This window comes from Apodemus sylvaticus, chromosome 2 (assembly GCF_947179515.1).
Source record: "Apodemus sylvaticus chromosome 2, mApoSyl1.1, whole genome shotgun sequence".
Lineage (NCBI taxonomy): Eukaryota > Metazoa > Chordata > Mammalia > Rodentia > Muridae > Apodemus > Apodemus sylvaticus.
This window is the reverse complement of record NC_067473.1, coordinates 128381087-128400874: the sequence shown is the minus strand read 5'-3', so window position 1 is coordinate 128400874 and position 19788 is coordinate 128381087. Positions and strand designations below refer to the sequence as shown.

Genomic DNA, 19788 nt, shown 5'->3' with positions numbered 1-19788 from the left:
CAAAGGGAAGCCTACTTGTTTCTCTCTGAGGAAAAGAAGAATAAACTAACTTTATTTATATAAATGGTTGGGGGAGGGAGGCCTATCATTATCATAGATGCAGGCTAATATTTAAAACAGTTCCACCTAATCAGAAACCCATAGCATGAGTAAGTCTGTCTTTAAGGATGGTAAAATCCTGCTTTTAGACTTTGTGTTTCTTTTTAGACTTTGTATTTTAAATAAAGACTCAGAACTGTGTAAGCTACACAGTCTTTCACCTAGCGATTTCCAGTGGTGATATTTTACATATATGGAATCCAGCATCAAACCAGGAAACTTTAGTATACACTTTGTGTGCCACTGCTCTCTAGAGAAGTAGGGATTGACTTTGTTTTCCTTAGGAAGACATTTTATGAAATTAGATTTCATGTCATTTTTACCATTGCCTCTAAGTAAGCAATATGTGTGTGACAGTAGCCAATATTAGTTCTGTGTGTCTTGGGACGGAATGTGTTTCCTCTCAAGGGACTGAATACTTCCTTGTAATTTTTTATACATAATCAGCTGGTTGGCTATCTGTCTGATGTGATTTGAAGTATTCCGGAAAGCCACTGCCCTGCACTAGCCCCTCCCCTCCTGCGTCTCCCCTGTCCTACTTTGTCTCAGAGTTTCATCGTAAATAAAATCTCACTACTTCAGGGTCCTGCTTTGAGCTGCAGACCAACACACTCACCATTTATGTTTTGAAAATGCCCGTGTTGGTGGTGAACTTGCTACATCTGTGTGTGCATTTTTTTGCAAGTTGGGGTTTCCTCCCCGACCCCTTTCCTTTCTTTATAAACAGGATCTCACAATGTAACTTTAGCTGTCCAGAGCTTACCCTGTAGACTAAGCAAGCCTCAAACACACAGAAATCCACCTGCCTCTGCCTTGAAAGTACAGGGCTTAAAGGTGTCCACCACCACACCAGACACTTTGCAGACTTTCTTTAATAAGAGTTTTTGGAAGTGACACCATCACCCATTGCACCTGAGTGAGTTTCTAACTCATTGCGCTCACTGTGAGTTGAGAAAAATGGACTCAGATTTCAGCACTTCTAACATGTCAATTATAAAACTTAATTTTACAAAATGTGTGTATCTCTACTACACATCCCTACCAATTATTGTCTTGAGAAGAACTGTTGTTCATCTGACCTACCAATTCCTTTTGTGGAAGATTGCCAAGCTATTCATTTGCCCATTCGCTCATCTTCATTCACTGCCGCTTGACTATTCTAGCCAATGACTCCTTCACACTTGCTGGGCAGCGACCAAGTTCAGTACCTCATTCTCCAAGAATTCTACCCCCCAAGTCTCTTGGTATTGAGCGAATCCACTTCAGAAAATCCTCCATCAACGAACAGTTTGTGGACACCAGGCAGTCCAGGTGGGTGGCTATCATCTCAATGTTGATGCTTTGATGCTAAGAAGTACCTTCTCTGAAATTCTTCTTGATTGTTGCTTATCTTTCCAGATGATATTCTTTTATGAAACCAAGGCAGGGAAACTAACTCAGAGATTTGTTGTTGACAGTGGGGTTGTTTGTTTGTTTGGTTGGTTGGTTGATTGGTTTTTCAAGAGAGGGTTTCTTTGTGTAGTCCTGGCTATCCTGGAACTCCCTCTATAGATCAGGTTGTCCTCGAACTACGGATTCACTGCTTCTGCCTCCTGAGTGCTGGGATTGGTACTGGGATTAAAGGCATGTGCCACCACTCCCCAGCTGTGTGGGAGTGTTCTTAAGAAGGCTTTTGAGAAGGTTCTTAATTCTGTCCTAGGTATTAAAGTCTGTGTGACTTATATCCAGTTACAAGGATTTTAATGCTGGAGACTGGGGAATGTTAGCCAGCTCTTAACAATAAGCAAAATACCTGAGCTATGCAACTCATAAAAAAAAGCTATGGCTTCAAGAGGTTGGAAGCCTCAATCACCTGGCCCCTTTCTTTTTGGGTTGTGTTTAGGGGAGTGTCCGTACAGTGTTCAGAGGAGCATTGTACCAGGGAGCATATGATAGATCAAAGTACTCACCTCAGGGTAACTGAGAACCAGAGAGAAAGGAAGTAGCTGATCCCAATTTCCCCTTCCAGGGAATTGTCCCCAATGTCCTAACTTAGTCCCATTTGCCCCACCCCCCAAATTTCTTTCTAGCAACCCCACAGGTTACACAGCAAGCGTCCAACCTGCACACCTTTGGAAGACTTTCAAGTCAAATTCTAGCTTGCCTAGGATTCTAGAGTTCAATTTTATAACCCTTAATCTTTTGACTCTTAAGAAACTGTCAACTTGTGGACTGTCTAAATAAACTATCATAAAGCCACATGGTAGAATGCTTATGAATTCATTTAAATGACATTGTAGAGCCCTGAACAGCAATGTGTGCCTGTTAGTGTAACATCAGAAGACTGAAGGGGGATTATTATAAGTCTGAGACTAGTCTGAAAGTCAGTCTAGGCTGCCAAGAGAGATCCTGTCCTCAAATCTAAAACTAAAAAACATAAATAAATTAATTAACAATAAAATGAAAAGACAGTATAAATAGGTATTTAGCAATACAAAAATGATATATGAAACTTCAATTTTTAAGTAAATTTTTAAAATACAAAGTTAAGACATTTTTTAAAAAATATAAATACTTGTAATATATATAGTTAGGAAAAAATTCATGTTGTGAGCGTGGTCTCACATTATGGGTACCCAGACCTTTATTTCTTTTTTTTTTTTTTAATTTTTTTATTCGATATAATTTATTTACATTTCAAATGATTTCCCTTTTCTAGCCCCGCCCCCCAGACCTTTATTTCTTACTTCTGAGCTATAATGGTCTTTACTTACGTTCACAGGAAGTAGACAGTTGTGCAGGAAGTTTCCTTGAGGGGACTGGGGAGCTGGTACCAGGATCTGTGTGCGCTAATCTTGCGCTTTGGCACCAGGGTTATGCCTTCCCCTTAGACAGTTATGTTCTTAGCATTCTGTGAAGTAGAGAAACACGATTTAAAGATGATACACTTTAGTCAAGTACCAGCCAATGATAGCCCATGGGCCATATTGACTCTGTCACCATGAGCTGACTACTTTAAGATTTTTTTCAAGAAATTGGAGGGAATGAGACAAAAGTGATAATATTTGGTAATGTCTGAAAACTACATTAGGTTTTGTTGAAACACAGCCACACCCACTCTCTTCCATAGGGTGTACATGTCAAGGCCTAAAATGTTTACTGTTAGACTTGGTAGAAGAAGGGTTTGTTGAGTCTTACTCTACCTGCTCTCAGTTGATCCTAATTGAGTATCCGCTTATTAGCTGTGTGCATGACACCAGAGAGTCAGACCTCATGTGCTTCCACTAATGTTCATAAAAGACCACTCAGGCTGCTCACTCATCTCTACAGACGCTCTTCCCATCCTCTCCCAAGCCCTTTCCATCACTTTCCAGTACGCTTTCTATCAACACATGAGAAATCTGCCAGGAGTATGGAGAGACTCACTTTCTTCAATTCTTTTGTAATCACAGAGAAATGCTGTCCACGCACAGCAGCCCTTACAAGACACTGGAGAGGCGGCCCCAGGGAGGACGGAGCATGCCCACCACGCCAGTCCTGACTCGGAATGCCTACAGCAGCAGCCACCTGGAGTAAGCACTTCATCTCCTCAGCTTCGTCACCGTCCTGTTGGCTTGAGCGTCTGCCTTGCCTTTGCTGCCTTTCTAAATCTCTTAAAGTGACTTTCTGCACCGGTTGCCCTGACTCACTCTAACCCGTTTCCAACTAACTTACCATTTCTAATTGGTCTGCAAAGACCATGTTACTCAATTCCTCGAGGTATATATTGTATTCTTAGTGCTTTAATTTCCCCACCTAGGTAGTTCCACTCCTCGTCATTTACAGGCAAGGATGAGAATAATTGCAGTGGAATTTTTGCAGCATTCTGCTCTAAACGGTTTCATTTTCTTTTATTTCTTTGTTTTTTTTAAAAAAAATATGTATTTATTTATTTTATGAGTGTTCTGTCTTCACACACACCAGAAGAGGGAATCAGATCCCATTACAGATGGTCGCAAGCCATCATATGGGGGCTGAGAACTGAACTCAGGACCTCTGGATGAGCAGTCAGTGCTCTTAACTGCCAAGCCATCTCTCCAGCCCCTTCTTTTATTTTATTTTATTTTATTTTATTTTATTTTATTTATTTTATTTTTAAAAGGTGTTTCTTTAGTAACACCATTTCATAGAGCTCAAGTTGACCTTGAACTCACCGTGTCGCCAAGAGTGACCTTGAATTCCTCGTCCTTCTGCCCCCACCATCCCAGTGGTGGACTGCAGATGCACACCACTGCTCCCAACTGACACGGTGCCATGGTGGCAGACTTGACACATGCCAGGCAGGCACTGACTAAGCTGTATCCACAGCCCCGTACACTCTTTTTCCAAGCTACTTGAGTTAGTGCCAATGGCAAACCTGTTATGAAGTGCATATTAGGGACCATTTTCATCTCATTGTACAAACACAGAAGCAAAACAGGGATGTTAAATACCCCACCCTAGCCCTTAGAGCTGGCAGCTCAGCACCACACTAGTATTCCTGCCTTTGGCCCAGGCTCCCCCCACCTTGCCTCCCTCTCTCCTACTCTTATGTTATGTGAGAAGAGAAGCCTCCAAAGATGTGTTGGAGGGGGCTGGAGAGATGGCTCAGTGGTTAAGGGCACTGACTGCTCTTCCGGAGGTCCTGAGTTCAAATCCCAGCAACCACATGGTGACTCACAACCATCAGTAATGAGATCTGACGCCCTCTTCTGCAGTGTCTGAAGACAGCTTCAGTGTACTTACTTAAATAAAGTAATAAATAAATCTTAAAAAAAAAAGACCGTTGGAGGGCATCTTTCTAGCCTTAATGCAGGCTATATATCATCACAGATATCTTTAGCCTCAAGAGAGGATTCGGCTTGCATAATAACAGAACCTGGTTCTTCCCTAACTCTGTGATGATGAGCTTACTTGTGAACCAGTGCGTGGTGTGAATGGGTAGACTCTATTATGAAGCCTGCAAAGCCCTATTGAATTTAGAGGTTCTAAATCTGTTCAACATGTTCTTTTATCTGTGCTGCCTGTGTCCCTATATTGTGGGTGCTCATGTACTTGACTGTATGTGTATGTGGAGACCAGAGGTCAACACGGGCCACCTTCCTCAAGCAACTCTCTGCCTTGTTTTTTTAAGACAGGGTCTCTCGTTGAACCTGGAGTTTACCAATTTGCCTAGACTGACTGGCCAGCAAGCTTCAGTGATCTGCCTGTCACCACCTCCCCTAGGGTTGATTATAGGCATCCCGTCTGGCTTTTAATGTGGGTTCTGCCTTATCAAACTCAAGTTTCCACGTTCACCCAGCACACAGGCCACGATGGAGCCATCCCCCCAGCCCTCAGCCTAGTGTCCTTTTCTCTTCCTCGGATCCTTCTTCTGCTCTATTATTCATCTTCCTTCTCTCCTTTCAGACCTGGCTCCTCATCTCAACACTGCCGCCAGCGGAGCGGGAGCCTGGAGTCCCAGTCCCACCTGCTCTCCGAGATGGACAGCGATAAGCCATTTTTTACCATCTCCAAATCCCAAAGAAGCAGCAGCACGGAGATCCTAGACGACGGGTCTTCATACACCAGCCAGTCAAGCTCCGAGTATTACTGTGTGACGCCTGCTGCCGGCCCTTACTACACCACCCAGACCCTAGACACCCGTGCCAGGGGGAGAAGACGGTCCAAGAAACACAGTGTTTCTACTTCCAATTCAGGAAGCATGCCCAACCTAGCACAAAAGGATACTTTGAGGAATGGCGTCTACTCCAAAGGTCAGGACCCACCTCCTTCCGGTTACTATATCACCGGATATCAACCGTATGCGGAGTGCGACCTGTATTACAGTGGTGGCTACGTCTATGAGAATGACACGGAGGGACAGTACAGTGTCAATCCTTCTTACCGATCCTCAGCTCTCTATGGATACGACCGCCAGAGGGACTACAGCAGGTCTTTCCATGAAGACGAGGTAGACCGCGTGCCCCATAACCCTTATGCAACTCTCCGGCTGCCAAGAAAGGCTGCCGTGAAATCTGAGCACATCACCAAAAACATTCACAAGGCCTTAGTCGCTGAGCACCTGCGTGGCTGGTACCAGAGGGCTTCTGGACAAAAGGATCAGGGGCACAGCCCACAGACTAGCTTTGACTCAGACAGGGGATCGCAGAGGTGCCTGGGATTTGCAGGGCTCCAGGTCCCGTGTTCTCCAAGCAGTAGAGCATCTTCCTACTCTTCAGGTAAGGTCGCTGCGGGGAAGCGCATCACTCCGGGGGCCACCATGAATCATACTCCCAAACCATCCCAAACCACTCCTGTCCAGGGTCATACATTGGTTCCCATGCTCATTCAGAGTGGAGGACCCATAATAAGAACTGTCAGCTTCAGCAGTACTCTACAGCTTTCACAGAGCATTAGAGTCTCTCTCTCTCTCTCTCTCTCTCTCTCTCTCTCTCTCTCTCTCTCTCTCTCTCTCTCTCTCTCTTTTGAGTTTGCCAGGCTCAAAATGGAGCCATTTGTAGATTTGAGCCTGGCAAACACGGTGAGGACTGACTCTGTGCACTGTCCTGTCTTGGTACTTGCTCCTCCATCTTGGTACTTGGTGTTGTCTTCATCTCATGGTGACAGCCACATCTCTTAAAAGTATTCTCATCACTGGAGTTTGACATGTTGAAAGAATAGAGACACTTAAGGTCTAAGGATCACACATCCCTTCCTATTGGCCAAGATTCCATAAATCTAAAGACTGAATATTCATGCTCTGCCTGCATAACACCTACAGTAATTCCGATAGAACTGGTATTTGTCAAGTATTTTTCTACGTGCTTTGCTTATCTTATCTCAGTCTATACTATTCTCTACTGAATTGCTAATGTAAGGAATTTGGCAGGCTGGGCTCATAGATCAGTGTTTGCCTGGGGTGCTTGAAAACCTGACTCCAAGCCCACCAACATTACTGAAAATTCCAGGAATTTTAGTAGCCAATTTTGATCATCAAAAGCATTTTCTTTCTGACCTTTATGTGGGGGTTGGTGTCTCCTTTGGCCCACCTTTGCAGAGTACCTGCCACACACCCTCACCTGCTCTGAGTAATTTGGAGAAATAGTTGAGGCCTGGTCTGCCCAGCATAGTGAAAGCTACTGAAGGACTCTCTGGCCTCTACGAGCTCAGGGTGTAGTCAGCAAATTGAAGGAATGTATGACTTGAAGAAATGCATGAATTCTTAAATGACACAAAAACCTGTGTCCTAAGGTTTGCTGCCTCCCTGAAACATGTGTGGGAATTTGCAAGCCTGTGGAACAGTCAGAGTGAACTGCACCTTTATGATTCATAAGACTGCTGACAAGACACACTGCCATGGAGACTTCTGCTTGGGTTCTATTTTATTACTATTTCTGTGATCTGGACTTCCGCTAGGATTATCCCACCGATGACCACATCTAACACAGGAAGAGGCTTCTCTCGCTGTTTCTTGTGGTTTATGGCTCTGATCTAGAGGACATCTGTCTTGCTCAGAGGACACCCTGCACTTTCTTGAAGCTCAGGGCGAAGCATGAGCAGCTTTTACAGATCACATCTGGACAGAGCGCTCCAAGATTGAAAGCAAGCAGGGGTCTGGAAATTCTTGTGGACGGCTTTTAGTGCACAGGGTTGGGGGACCGCCCAGGGAAAACCAGGTGTGATTCAAAACCCTCGACTGCCTTGGCTGTTGGCTTTGTAACTAGGGCAAGGGTGAAACAGAGTTAGTACTTCCTGGTTCAGACCTGGTGTCGGTTCTGCTGGCTGTATCACCAAGAGCATTCCTCCTCACCCCAACCCCCCCTTGGCATTTTAAGATAGGATCTTACGGTGCATTTTGGGCTGGCCTCAAACTCATAAAGCCTCTCCCGTGCCTGCCCTACCACACCTGGCTAAGAGCATCCTTTATAAAGTATTAAGTGGATGACATCAAGGCTTCCGGAAATCCCTTCTGGAATGTTCCTGCCCCTACTTTATAGCTTTAGAGATGTATTTCTACAGGCTCGAATCATTCACATGGAGGGTTACATTTCCTGTTTCTGGTTAGTCAGATTTTGCACCACCTGAAGACTTCGTGGTGACTCAGTTTCAGGAGTGATGGAAGCCACCTTTTCTTGGCAGCTCTGTGCCAGGGTGCCCTTCTAATGGGAGCAGCAAGGCTGTAGAGGGAGTGCTGTAGTTAGTGTGTGATTATTCTTACTTTACAGTTTAGGTGACTCTGGTTTAGATAGAGAGTTTGAATGACTCTGCCAGTCCCCTAGGCTGGCAGGTGACAAAGTAGGGCTTCTGTCCCAGTGCTATCAGTATGACCCCCCAAGTTTCAGAGACCTCCACCTAGTGCTCAGTTTCGGAAGCCTTGCGTGAGGAGCCTACATCTGTTAGTGTGAATCAAGTGGCCTTATGGCCACAGACGAATTCTGAAGTTTGTCAGTGGTGACTGCAAGTGGCTTGTGGGTGTGGAAAGAGGTCGGTGGCCAGGAACAGAACATGAGGAACAGGAAGAATCATGTCCGGGGCTGTCTGTGCGAGGCTTAGATACACACAGGGCTGTTGAGCCGCCCGTGCAGCCCAGGCACTGGGCAGGACTGGTTTCACAGAGGATGGCAGTGACACCCAGTGACACCCAGTGACACCCAGTGGCATTCCTTCCATCAGGCTCTGCTTCCAAATTGTGCTCTTGCCCTCTCTCAGTTCCGCCCTTCTGCAAACCCAGCCTCTTCCACCTTCTGCTAGCCTCTCCCTCCACCCCTGCCACTTTTTATTCAACAACAGAAAATGTCCTGTCTTGCCAGTGGCCAGTGCTGCCTTCAGCAGTCAAGTCTCGACAAGTCACCTGGCTGAATGCTTTTTCTCCACAGACCTCTCTACGTATTCTCAAGCACCCATCTGGTCAGATCTGAAGCCCAGGTGGCAAGGTTCTCTCCCCTTAGGAGAGTCCTCTCCCTTTTTCTTCTGGACTACTTAAAAATGTGTGTTATTGAAAATATTTCTGTCTTCCCTTTGGACTAACTTCTGTCAATAATAACAATACCATATCATGAGCCTTTATTCTGCACTAGGCTTAATACGTTCATCACTGCCTTCAGTCCTGGTGCTGTGACCACACTTATTCTCCCCACAGTAAGGAAACCGAAGTTTACAAAGGAGGAGCTATTTGTCCAAGTCACTCAGCCAGCTATTAGTCCACCAAACTGAACTGATTGCAAATTCTGGCTCAAACAGCTCTCTCTCTCTCTCTCTCTCTCTCTCTCTCTCTCTCTCTCTCTCTCTCAGAGGTAAAACATAGGCAAAGCCTGGACCCATCTCCAGCCATGGCAAGCACAAATAAACCCAGCCTTTCATCCCTCTGCTCTCCACATACCTGAGTGTGAAGCAACCAGAACAGATTTGGCTTAGAATATTCCACCTAACTTGCTCTCCCTTCCCGTTCTTATTTCTAGTGTCTTCTACAAATGCTTCTGGGAACTGGAGGACCCAGCTAGCCATTGGGCTATCTGAATATGAAAATCCAATGCATTCTCCCTACACCAGCTACTATGGCAACATCTACAATCCCTTGTCCTCTCCAAGCAGGTGAGAAAGTGTTGGCCAGGTTCTCGGAGCCTGAGCCTCTGTGAAGGATGCACGGCTCCTATACTGCACAGTCTGGTGGTGAAGAGGTGTAAGGTGGGATTTGGTAACCATTAGCCTACAGGCCCAACCCGACTGCCACCACGTTCGGTAAATAATGTTTCACTGGAAAATGGTCGTGGTCATTACTCTACTTGTGAGCTGTGTGTGTTCACATTCTGAGGACAAAGCTTTGACAAATAAGACATGGCTAGCAAAGCCAAAAACACTTTTGACTTTTGAGCTCCATATAGCTCACCCAAATTCAACTCTACTCTGTTCTTAATAGCTGTACGCTTTAAAGGCTTAGTCTCAAAGCTGGGCTTCTCTTTCTCATCTATTTTAAGGGTGTGCTTAAAACCGTATTGTGGATAATGTCCATTTAAGTCTTTTCTGGAAAAGAAAAGACCTGCAGGAAAAAAAAAAATCTCTGTCCTCCAGTAAAGCTCTTTGTACCAAAGTCCAACCAACAGTTGTTGAGTTGGATTTCACCACTTGCTGTATTTTGTGTTCACTGAGACACGGTGGATCCAGCCAGCTGTCCTGTGTGTCGTCTGAAGTAGTTCCTTGTAAACAGCGAAGGGAACACACAGGCACAGTGCGTGGCAGCGTGACTCTGAAGAGCCTCGGCTTCTTCCGATGAGCACGTGACTCCCTTGGCATAGATGATAGGCAGGTGGGTGGAGCCGATGAGTGTTATATCATCTCAGGCCTATAAATATATAAATTTATAAAATAAATTCTTCTGCAGAGGAGGAGTTAGCTTCATCCCTTCCTCTTAACTCTGCCACCCTCACCCACAGTGCTGTGAAGACTGTGTATTATCTGGGTTTTTTTTTTTTTAAATCTGCTCTTGATGTAGAGACTACAGTCTGCACAGTGTCTGTGCCAGTGAACTGGGCAGGTTAGCAGCTCCCCGCAGAGGCAGTTGGTGTGCCGAGCTAATTGGAAGTATTCACTCCCCCGTCCTTGTTTTTCTTCCCCACATTCCATGGAGTTTTTCTTGGCTTGAAATATTAAGCCAATTGTCTCAACCCAACAAAGGGTGTGCTCAAAATAGACTTTTGGTGAAACTGTGCTTCATAAGGTATCAGCACGTTGGAACTTGTATAAATAATGTTTAAAAATGAGTTTGCAGCAGGATCTAAAATTGTGGGGCCCCAAGTTTGAGCTGAACCCTTTCAGTGCAGCTCTCTTTACTTTGGCTAATATATTTGCAAATAATTTTCGTGTTTGGACAGTGTTTCCCTCCTTTCTGCTCAGTCAGTGCCCAAGATGGTGCCAGTGTCTTTTAACACTGCGTTCATTGCATCCAGGAACTGCTAAACATTCTGAGAAGAAAATCTATTTTTACCAAGTCTTCCTATATATTTCAGTAAGATCAAGATGACTGAATAGAGGTGCTGGTGTCAAAGGGGACACAGTGTGCAGGAAATTGGGAGCTATTTAAAGCTCCATTGTGGTGTGGGTGGGTGTTCGCACTCACAGGCACTCATTGTGGAGAACATGAGGAAAATAATAAAGCACCAGAGAGATAACAAAGGAGCGTGATCTCTTCAACCAGAGACAGGGATACTAACAGTTGACAGATTTCTCCATTTCCCTCTGTCCATTCTAACATGATCATAATGATAGAGTAAATATAGTTTTGCCTTTTATATTTTGTATGAAATTATACATCTCATTCTAAAATTTTGGATATCCTATAAATATATTCCTATGTGGTTAATCTCTTTTGTTTGTTTGGCTGGTTTCTCTGTATAGCCCTGGATGTCCTGAAACTTGATTTGTAGACCAGGCTGGTCTCAGATTCAGAGGTCCACCTGTCTCTGTCTTCTGATGGCTGGGATTAAAAGTATGCCCCACCCACCACCTAGCTAAAAGTGTGTTTTGTAAGTTCCTGCTTTTCAGATGAACGGGCAACATTTATGCCACAGAAATAGTAGAAGCACATATTCCAACCTGCCCTGTGTAGCATTTTGAAAAACTATGATACAATCTGATTGTTTCAGTTTAATTTAATAAGCCAAGCACACTATTAATTATTCATAAAGTTTCAGAAGTTTGCCTTTAGACTGTGTGATGCATTTCTATGTAAGCATGTCTTTTAAAGCTGCCACGGCGGCTCCTGCTCTCGAGAGGCTAAGACAGGAGGATTGCTGCCAACTTGTGGGCAACCTAAGCTATATGAGGAGATTAAAATCAATCTGGGCAATATACTGCCCTGCCTCAAAAACCAAAGCAAGCCAACCAAACGAAAAGCCTGATTTTTAAATCAGAGACAGAATACGTCATGTGAAAAATCTTGTAGCAAACACCACCTTTTACAATTAACATATTCGTCACCCTAATAACAATGAGAGACAAAATAAATTTCATGACGTACAAGAATAACTCTAGATGGTCCACACTAAAGTCTTAAAATGCTCAGTAACATATGAGAGGGTTTGGGGTTTTGTTTTTTTGTTTTGTTTTGTTTTTGTTTTTGTTTAAATAAGCTGTTATTTACGGAAAGCTAGGAGTTTTTATTGGCATTTTTTTTCCTAGTACGGTTTGGTAAACTTGGTACTGGTAGACTCCCTGAAACAGACGAATCTCTGCTCAGCTGCTACAGTTTCCAGATGAAGTTGTTTTCTTTCACTCCCTTGTCTTCCTCTCCCTTTCCTATTCCTGTCTAACTCCCTCATCACTAGGCACGATCACAACCGAGGCCCTCTGTCGCAGAGGATGACTGTGACTCCAGAAGTGAGATCAGTAGTAGGCTCTGTCTTGCTCAGGGTAGCCAACTGTAGTAAGTACAGTGCTCCGCTCTGTCCACTGCTTCGGTCTCTACAGCAGGACCTTCGCCTGCCCTGCCTGCCGTGTGAGGTTGTGAAATATGACTTGGCTTTGACATTTCCTGAAAACACTAAAAGTCCTGAAGTGATACAGCGTTTGTTCCCAAAGCTCTCCTTCCAAAGACTTTGAAACTCAGCTTAACTAAAAGACCTTGGAATTGAAAACCTAAGTCTACTAACTATCTAACCTCTTTTTAACATACTGTTAAAGAACTGGCTTGCTTAACTGAACAGTTTGTATGATAGGCTGTGCTTGTCTGACTGTACAATCCAAATATGTCTGTTTCTTACCTCCCACCTCCCACCCCAGAAGTGTTCAGACCAAAATGCTTATATGATGTCATTTCTTGGGTCATTGACAATTTATATTTGGCCCATAAACCCTCAGGATATGATCCCAAACTAGCCCTGCTAACTTTTAGGTGTTTCTCTTACTCCTGAGAAAAGCACATAATTTATTCTTTTAATTAGGAGAGTTGCCCAAAATATGCCTTTTTAAAAAGTTACAATATGATTATTTTTAAAAAAAAATTAAGAAGCAAGCATGTGTCAAAGAGCCACTTTTTTATTGTTGATAAGGAAGCTAGCCACCTTTCTTTAAAGGGAATTCACAACAATAAAAGAAGGCACTGGGGTAAGATTGTTCCATTCTATGCCAAACCAGGCAGTCACCAATGGGGCAATAAACTCTAACTGGGAACACTTTCTTCTGCAAAAGGATATGTTTGTATTTCTCCCAGACAAACGCCTTTAAGTTAACAAGTAACTTAATACCTTCTGGGCCCTAATCAATGGTAAATGAAAGTTAAACAAAGGCAGAACTTTCCTGAGAGTCCAACGATCTTTTATGTGCCTGACAAACAATGCTTCACTGTGCTGTGAACCAAGTATGCACTCTTGTTTTTTTTTTTTTTTCCTTCCTATCTTAGGTTCTGGAATTTTTTTTTCCTTAATAGTGCTTTCCTCTAACCTGTTGGACTGTTTGTACTAAGGGAGGGAAATAGATCCAGGTAGTAACTTTCCTGTCCCTTTAACAGACAGTACGCAGAGACCACTCCACTGGACGGTACAGACGGAAACCAGCTGGAAGACAGCTTGGAGAGTAGTGACCAGAGGCTCTTTTGGCACGAAGACTCCAAGCCTGGAACATTAGTCTGAATGCAGCCGGACCTCCTGACCAAGCACTGCGCGTCGTTCTCACACTAGTGTGCCTTGCAAAGTCTGTTCTGTCTTCTAAATGGCTAGAAACTAAAGGCATCAAAGGTCAAAGACAAGACTTAAATGTGACTTGAAAGAGAATCACACACTAAGCCCCACAAAGCCCTGGATGAGGATTTGCCTTCCAAACTCTAGGCACTAACCCATCACTAAGTCAGATCCCTTGGTGAGACTCTTGTCAAGAGGGCCTGCACGAAGCCCTGGCCCTCAGCGAGCTCTCGTGAAGGGAGTAACCATTGTCAAAGGCAAGCCTCAAATCTGGGAAGACAGACAGTCAGGGAGTTTGTCCCATTGGAGAGGAGGATGGGAGATTTCAGAGCACAGTTCAGAACGCTGAGAGAGGGAACCCAGAAGCTCCTGAATCGTGGCTCACCTCCACGGGGTTTGACCTCGTGAGCTGACAGAAAACACACTGTTTCTACAAACAGATGAGGAGGGTTTAGACAGTATTGGAAACTTACTTGAAGAGAAGTTAGATTTTCATGAAGTTCTGAATGAGTGTAGATGTTTTAGGCTGTTACAAAGCGACGTTCTTCCTAAGCACCCTAATATGGATTCTAGTCTTCTGATTGCCGTAGCATCCTGTACTATAACTTAATGGTAGCCAACTAGAGGAGATGAAGTCACCGGCCAACTCTGCTTGGAGAACATCCTTCAGGTAGATGCCACCAATCCCTGTTGTGTTTCCCAACACGGACTGCTCAGACTGGTGACCCTCTGCCCTGCCTGTCATCTGAATGGCAGGCTCGAGGTGGCAAACTTATCCGAAAAAGTGTTTGGAGGTGTTGACAGAAAGGACCCCTCCCCCAAGGACACCGCCAACCCACATTGCCGTAGGTGAATCGTGTGCCTTAAAGTGGTGAACCGTAGAAAATGAAGCCTACGGCCTGAACTCCAGAAGCAAATCCAAGTCACAAAGTGACAAGCTGAGATCGTCAGGAAAGAATTTACTTCAAGCTGCAGGAGATTGAATTATGAGGAATAAACTACCTCATACCCCTCTGGAGGAACTCATCCACGTAGGCTTGATGTTGGTAGGATTTTGCTTGCTTCTAGAACAGCCATGATCTTTGTCTCTTTATTTGGCTTCAAAGTCCCACAAAAGGTGCTCCCTTCCCCTCCTTTTATACGAGTTTCTTGTTCATATTGTGAATAGACATTTCTCAACAACTTTTCTGGAACATTTTTCTACTTATATTCCAAAGCATGTAATATATACATAAAAATGATTTGATAACTGCTCCTCTGTCATTTGTATCATTAGAAATGAAGTTCGGGGAAATTTTTTTGGAAAAAAAAAAGACACAAGTTAAAAAAAAAATAACTTATTCCTTTTTGCATATTTGTATAGCCTCCTGGAACCAGAAATCGCTTTTTGCATATTCTTTCACTGTTTTGACTTTGAGACCTATTATTTTTTATGTAGGTCAATAAACTCATGGTGTGCTACTGACGTGTTCGGGTGCTTGTGTTCATGTTTGGGGCACACAAGAGGCAGTGTGAGATGTTCCATATCAAGACGAACATTGGGCAAGATACAAACAAATACATTTAATATTACAAGGTTTTATTGATTCCAAGATACACATATTTTTTCGTACTTAAATCAGAAAGTAGGGTTTACATATTAATCATGTCCTATTAGGAGTTGGCTGTGGTTTAGGCTTTGAATTTGGTTGGTGTTTGTTTGTTTTCTTTCTTATTGAAACATAAAATATTGCTTTCTTCTGTTGTTTCAGTGTTGGGCCTGAACCTAGGTTCTTGCACACACACACTAGACAGATTCTCTACCACTGCAATGTACCCCAGCCCACGGCTGTGCCTTGCAAGGTGCCTTGGAATTGATCAAATGTGGTAATCATTTCACTGAGAATGACTGATGGGAATTTTTAGGATTTAGGTGTGAAAACATTAACTGATCCATAATGAGTAATTCATCTTCGTTTTTTTAAACAAACCCTTTCACTAGAGGAGGACATTTCCGTTTCTGCCTTACCCTGATTATTGGACAGAGCTGGGCTGGAAATGAAATGCAAGGAAACACAAATGAGTGTTTCTGTGCATGTGTCGGACACGAAAGTCCCACCTTTTCCTGCTCAAAACTGATGTGCTCAGAATCACAAGTATAATCTTGAAAGAAAAAGTACACCTTAGCTTCCACAAAGAAGTGTCAGGAATGGAAGCAGGTCTGCCACAGGAGCACATCTGTCTTTGGTGCAAATTACTTACTCAAAAGCAAAAACAGACAAAGGCAAATTTTCAACGTGTACCCATTCTCTTCACACACACACACACACACACAATTTCTCTGGTCCTAGAAGCACTTGAAATACATATAACATGTAATCTTGTCCTGCAAGTGTTTACCAGAAGATAGAAGACAGTGTCAGCTCCCCAGGAGCTAGAGTTACAAGCCCTGGCGAGCCCACCCAGTGTGGGCGTTTGACTAGAACTGCTCAGACTCAGGTCCTAGGAAGAGCAGTTCAGAAGAGAAATGTCCCTTTGGGGGGAATTTATTTGAACACTCGCTTCCCTGCTGAGGGCACTGTGTGGGGGAATTGTGGAACCTTTAGGAGGCGGAGCCGAGCTGGAGGAAGCAAGTGACTGGAGGAAGGCTTTGAGGATGTATAGCCTCTCCCCACCTCCTCTTCTCTCTCTTTGCTTCCTGTGTGGATGAAAACATAACTGGCCAGATTCCTGCTTCTGGGGCATGCCATGCCTTCTCGCCACTGTCCACTCCAGATCTGGAATTGCAGATTAAAATGAATCTTCCCACAAATCACTTTGGTCTGTGATATTTCATCACAGTAATGGTAAAGAAGCTAATACACACTCTCAACTGTGGAGACATCTCCAGCCCCGTAACTTGGAAATTTCTCTATGCCTATTTTTTTTAAAAACTAGCATTATATTACAAGTATCTCTCCCTCTTCCTTTTATACTATATATATATATATATATATTATGTTATATATAATGATATAATTAAATATTCAAATATAATATATTGGAGCTGGAGATATGGCTCTAAGCACTGACTGCTCTTCCAAAAGTCCTGAGTTCAATTCCTAGCAACCACATGATGTCCCACAACCATCTATAAAGGGATCTGATGCCTTCTTCTGATGTGTCTGGAAACAGCTACAGTGTACTCAAATATAATATTATTATATGATATTATTTTTATAATTATATGATGTAGCATATATGGCATTATATATCATTGTACAATATATAATAAATATGTATACAAGTATGTACTCATATTATATATTACAAATGCTGTTACATAACATATAATTTACTATATATATATATTAAATATATATATATGATCTGACATATCTTGGGGCTCACTCCCTTTCAATGCATATTGATCTGCCCCACAAATCTGTGTATTTTGGGCTGGAGAAATAATTCAATGGTTAACAGTAGTGGTTGTTCTTCTAGAAGACCTGAGTTTGATTCCCAGCATTCACATGGCAGCTCACAGCATCTGTAACTCCAGTCCCAGGGAATCCAGCACCCTTTCTGGCTTGTATATATGCACGTGGTACACAAACATGCAAACAGTCCCATAGACATAAAATAATAAACAAATATAAAAGGTGAATTTAATAAGTAGACTAACCTCTCTTGATGTTTGTTCTGCTTTTCAATAATTGAAAAAATAAAATAAAAACTCACCTTTGTACTCAGGAACTAACAAATGTGAAAAGCAATAAAAATTCCAGAATCATTTTAATCTGTTAGTTTGGCAGAACTCCTAATAATGAGTTTTCAGAATTGGAATAACGACTTTATTAAATTTCCATTATGCTGTGCTATGGTGCATCTCAAACTGTCAATGGTAAAATACGTGCTTTTAAAGTTTCCAATATATCGTGAAACTATAGACGTGTAAGGTGAAATAAACTGAATTATTATGAGAAAATTAATCCAAAACCACAAATTACTAGCTGATTAATAGAGATCTGGACATATACCCTGGTGTTTACTGTTAGAGCTGGAAGATAAAAAGCTACTCTACCCCCTGGCATAGGAGTGCATGCCTACTGTCCTTGCAGCTGCAGAGGCCTTGGCAGGATTGCTTTAGCCCAGGAGACCAGCCTGGGAAAAATAATGAGACTTGTCTCAAAAACAGACACCTCCTCAGTCAAGTCAGTGTCTGAATACTGACTGCATTTCTATACACTTTGCTGACTTGCTGCACAGGAGTTTTCAGACTATATATCCGGTAAAACTGACTTGGAGATAAATATCCAAGGAGATGCTTGTTCTCTCTCTCTCTCTCTCTCTCTCTCTCTCTCTCTCTCTCTCTCTCTCTCTCTCTCTCTCTCTCTCTCCTCTCTCTCTCTCTCTCTGAAGGGAAGGTTGGCCTCAGACTCAGAGATCTGGCTGTCTCTGCCTCCCAAATGCTGGGATTAAAGGTGTATACTACCACTACCCTGCTCACCCATGCTTTTTTTTTTTAAATTTAATTTATGTACATGAGTACACTATTGATGCCTTCAGACACACCAGAAGAGGTCATCAGATCCCATTACAGATGGTTGTGAACTACCATGTGGTTGCTGGGAATTGAACTCAGGACCTCTGGAAGAGCAGTCAGTGCTCTTAATCTCCGAGCCACCTCTTCAGCCCCTCATCCATGCTTTTTAATAAGGTAAGTCATCACTGTCCTTTATAATCTTAAACTGCATTGGAGCCCCGACCCTTTCCTGGAGAGAGTAAACACTTTGTGACACAAACTAACCCTGTAGGTAACAAGACACTTACCTCCCCTTTCAAAAGCTCAGTGTACCAGAGCAGGCTGGGGATGCACCTTAGTTGACAGAATACTTGCCTAGCATGAACAGTCTTAGATTCCATTTCCAGCATTGTGCTTCAGCTGGGTGTAGTGGTAAGACACATCCATAATCCTTGCACTGGGAAGTAGAGGCAGGAAGAAGAGAAGGAATTCAAGCCCACCTTCAACTACACATTGAGTTGAGGCCAACTGACGCCAACATAAATATAAAAGTTGGCAGCTCCCTGTCTCCCCTGTTATAACCTTATCATACCTCCTCAGATTGCCCCAGGTCCTGTCTTCTGCTCTGTCTTCCTTCCAACCCCAGTCAGGTGCCACCCCGGGGTAGAAAGGGGTGCTTGGGCTTTCTCTCTTCTAGTTGGACAGAAGCTGGGCTGGCATGCTCAGCTTTCTGTGAAGCCCCTCGTTTCCTCCCAACAGGCTGGTGAGGTGCACTGAGTATCTTCATGTTACAATAAGGTACGTGGAGAAAGTTTGGAAATACATCCTTACTGGCCAGCTTCCATGTCCTAAGCATTTGTAACACAAAAATCCAGAATGGATTAAAACCCAAAATGTTTCTTGACCTAGTTCATTGTTTTATTTTATGTGGATGTGTGTGTGCACCTGAGTGTCAATATATAAATATTTATAAACACATATATATGTATCCTTCATGCATGCAGGTATCTTTGGAAGCCAGAAAATGGCACCAAATCCCTGGCATTGGAGTTACAGACTGTTGTGACTACTCCATGTAGTTGCTGGGACCTAAAACCAGATCATGCACAAGAGCAACAAGTACCCTTAACCACTGAGCCATCTCGCCAGCCTCCCCATCTCCCCAGAACCTGAAGCTTTTTGAACACCAACCCAAACCACAAATGAAACACTCCAGACCATGAATTTTTGCATCATACATAAAATTATTAAAAATCGTGTATGAAATTTCCTTTAGGTCTTCAACATGGTAGCCTACACCTATAAATCCAGCCCCAGGACACTACAGCAAGAGCATTCCAAATTGAAGACCAGTGATACCAAGAAAGAAAGAAGAAAGAAAGAAAGAAAGAAAGAAAGAAAGAAAGAAAGAAAGAAAGAAAGAAAGAAAGAAAGAAAGAAAGAAAGAAAGAAAGAAGGAAGGAAGGAAGGAAGGAAGGAAGAAGGAAGGACAGAAGGAAGGAGAAAGAAGAAAGAAAGAAAGAAAGAAAGAAAGAAAGAAAGAAGAAAAGAAAGAGA

At 43.1% G+C, this 19788-nt stretch overlaps 1 protein-coding gene across 9 annotated transcripts in view; it reads left to right on the top strand.

Annotated features, from left to right (window-relative positions):
* Frmd4b (FERM domain containing 4B) overlaps window positions 1–15213 on the top strand; it is a 321370-nt gene extending 306157 nt beyond the window's left edge. For all 9 annotated transcript variants that reach the window (XM_052174401.1, XM_052174394.1, XM_052174393.1 and 6 more), the window contains 5 exons: window positions 1263–1410; window positions 3531–3650; window positions 5506–6317; window positions 9537–9669; window positions 13580–15213. In XM_052174401.1, coding sequence (XP_052030361.1) covers window positions 1263–1410; window positions 3531–3650; window positions 5506–6317; window positions 9537–9669; window positions 13580–13700 — 1334 coding nt within the window. In that variant the 3' untranslated portion in view covers window positions 13701–15213. The remainder of the gene's footprint in view (window positions 1–1262; window positions 1411–3530; window positions 3651–5505; window positions 6318–9536; window positions 9670–13579) is intronic.
* Window positions 15214–19788: the final 4575 nt, after the last annotated feature.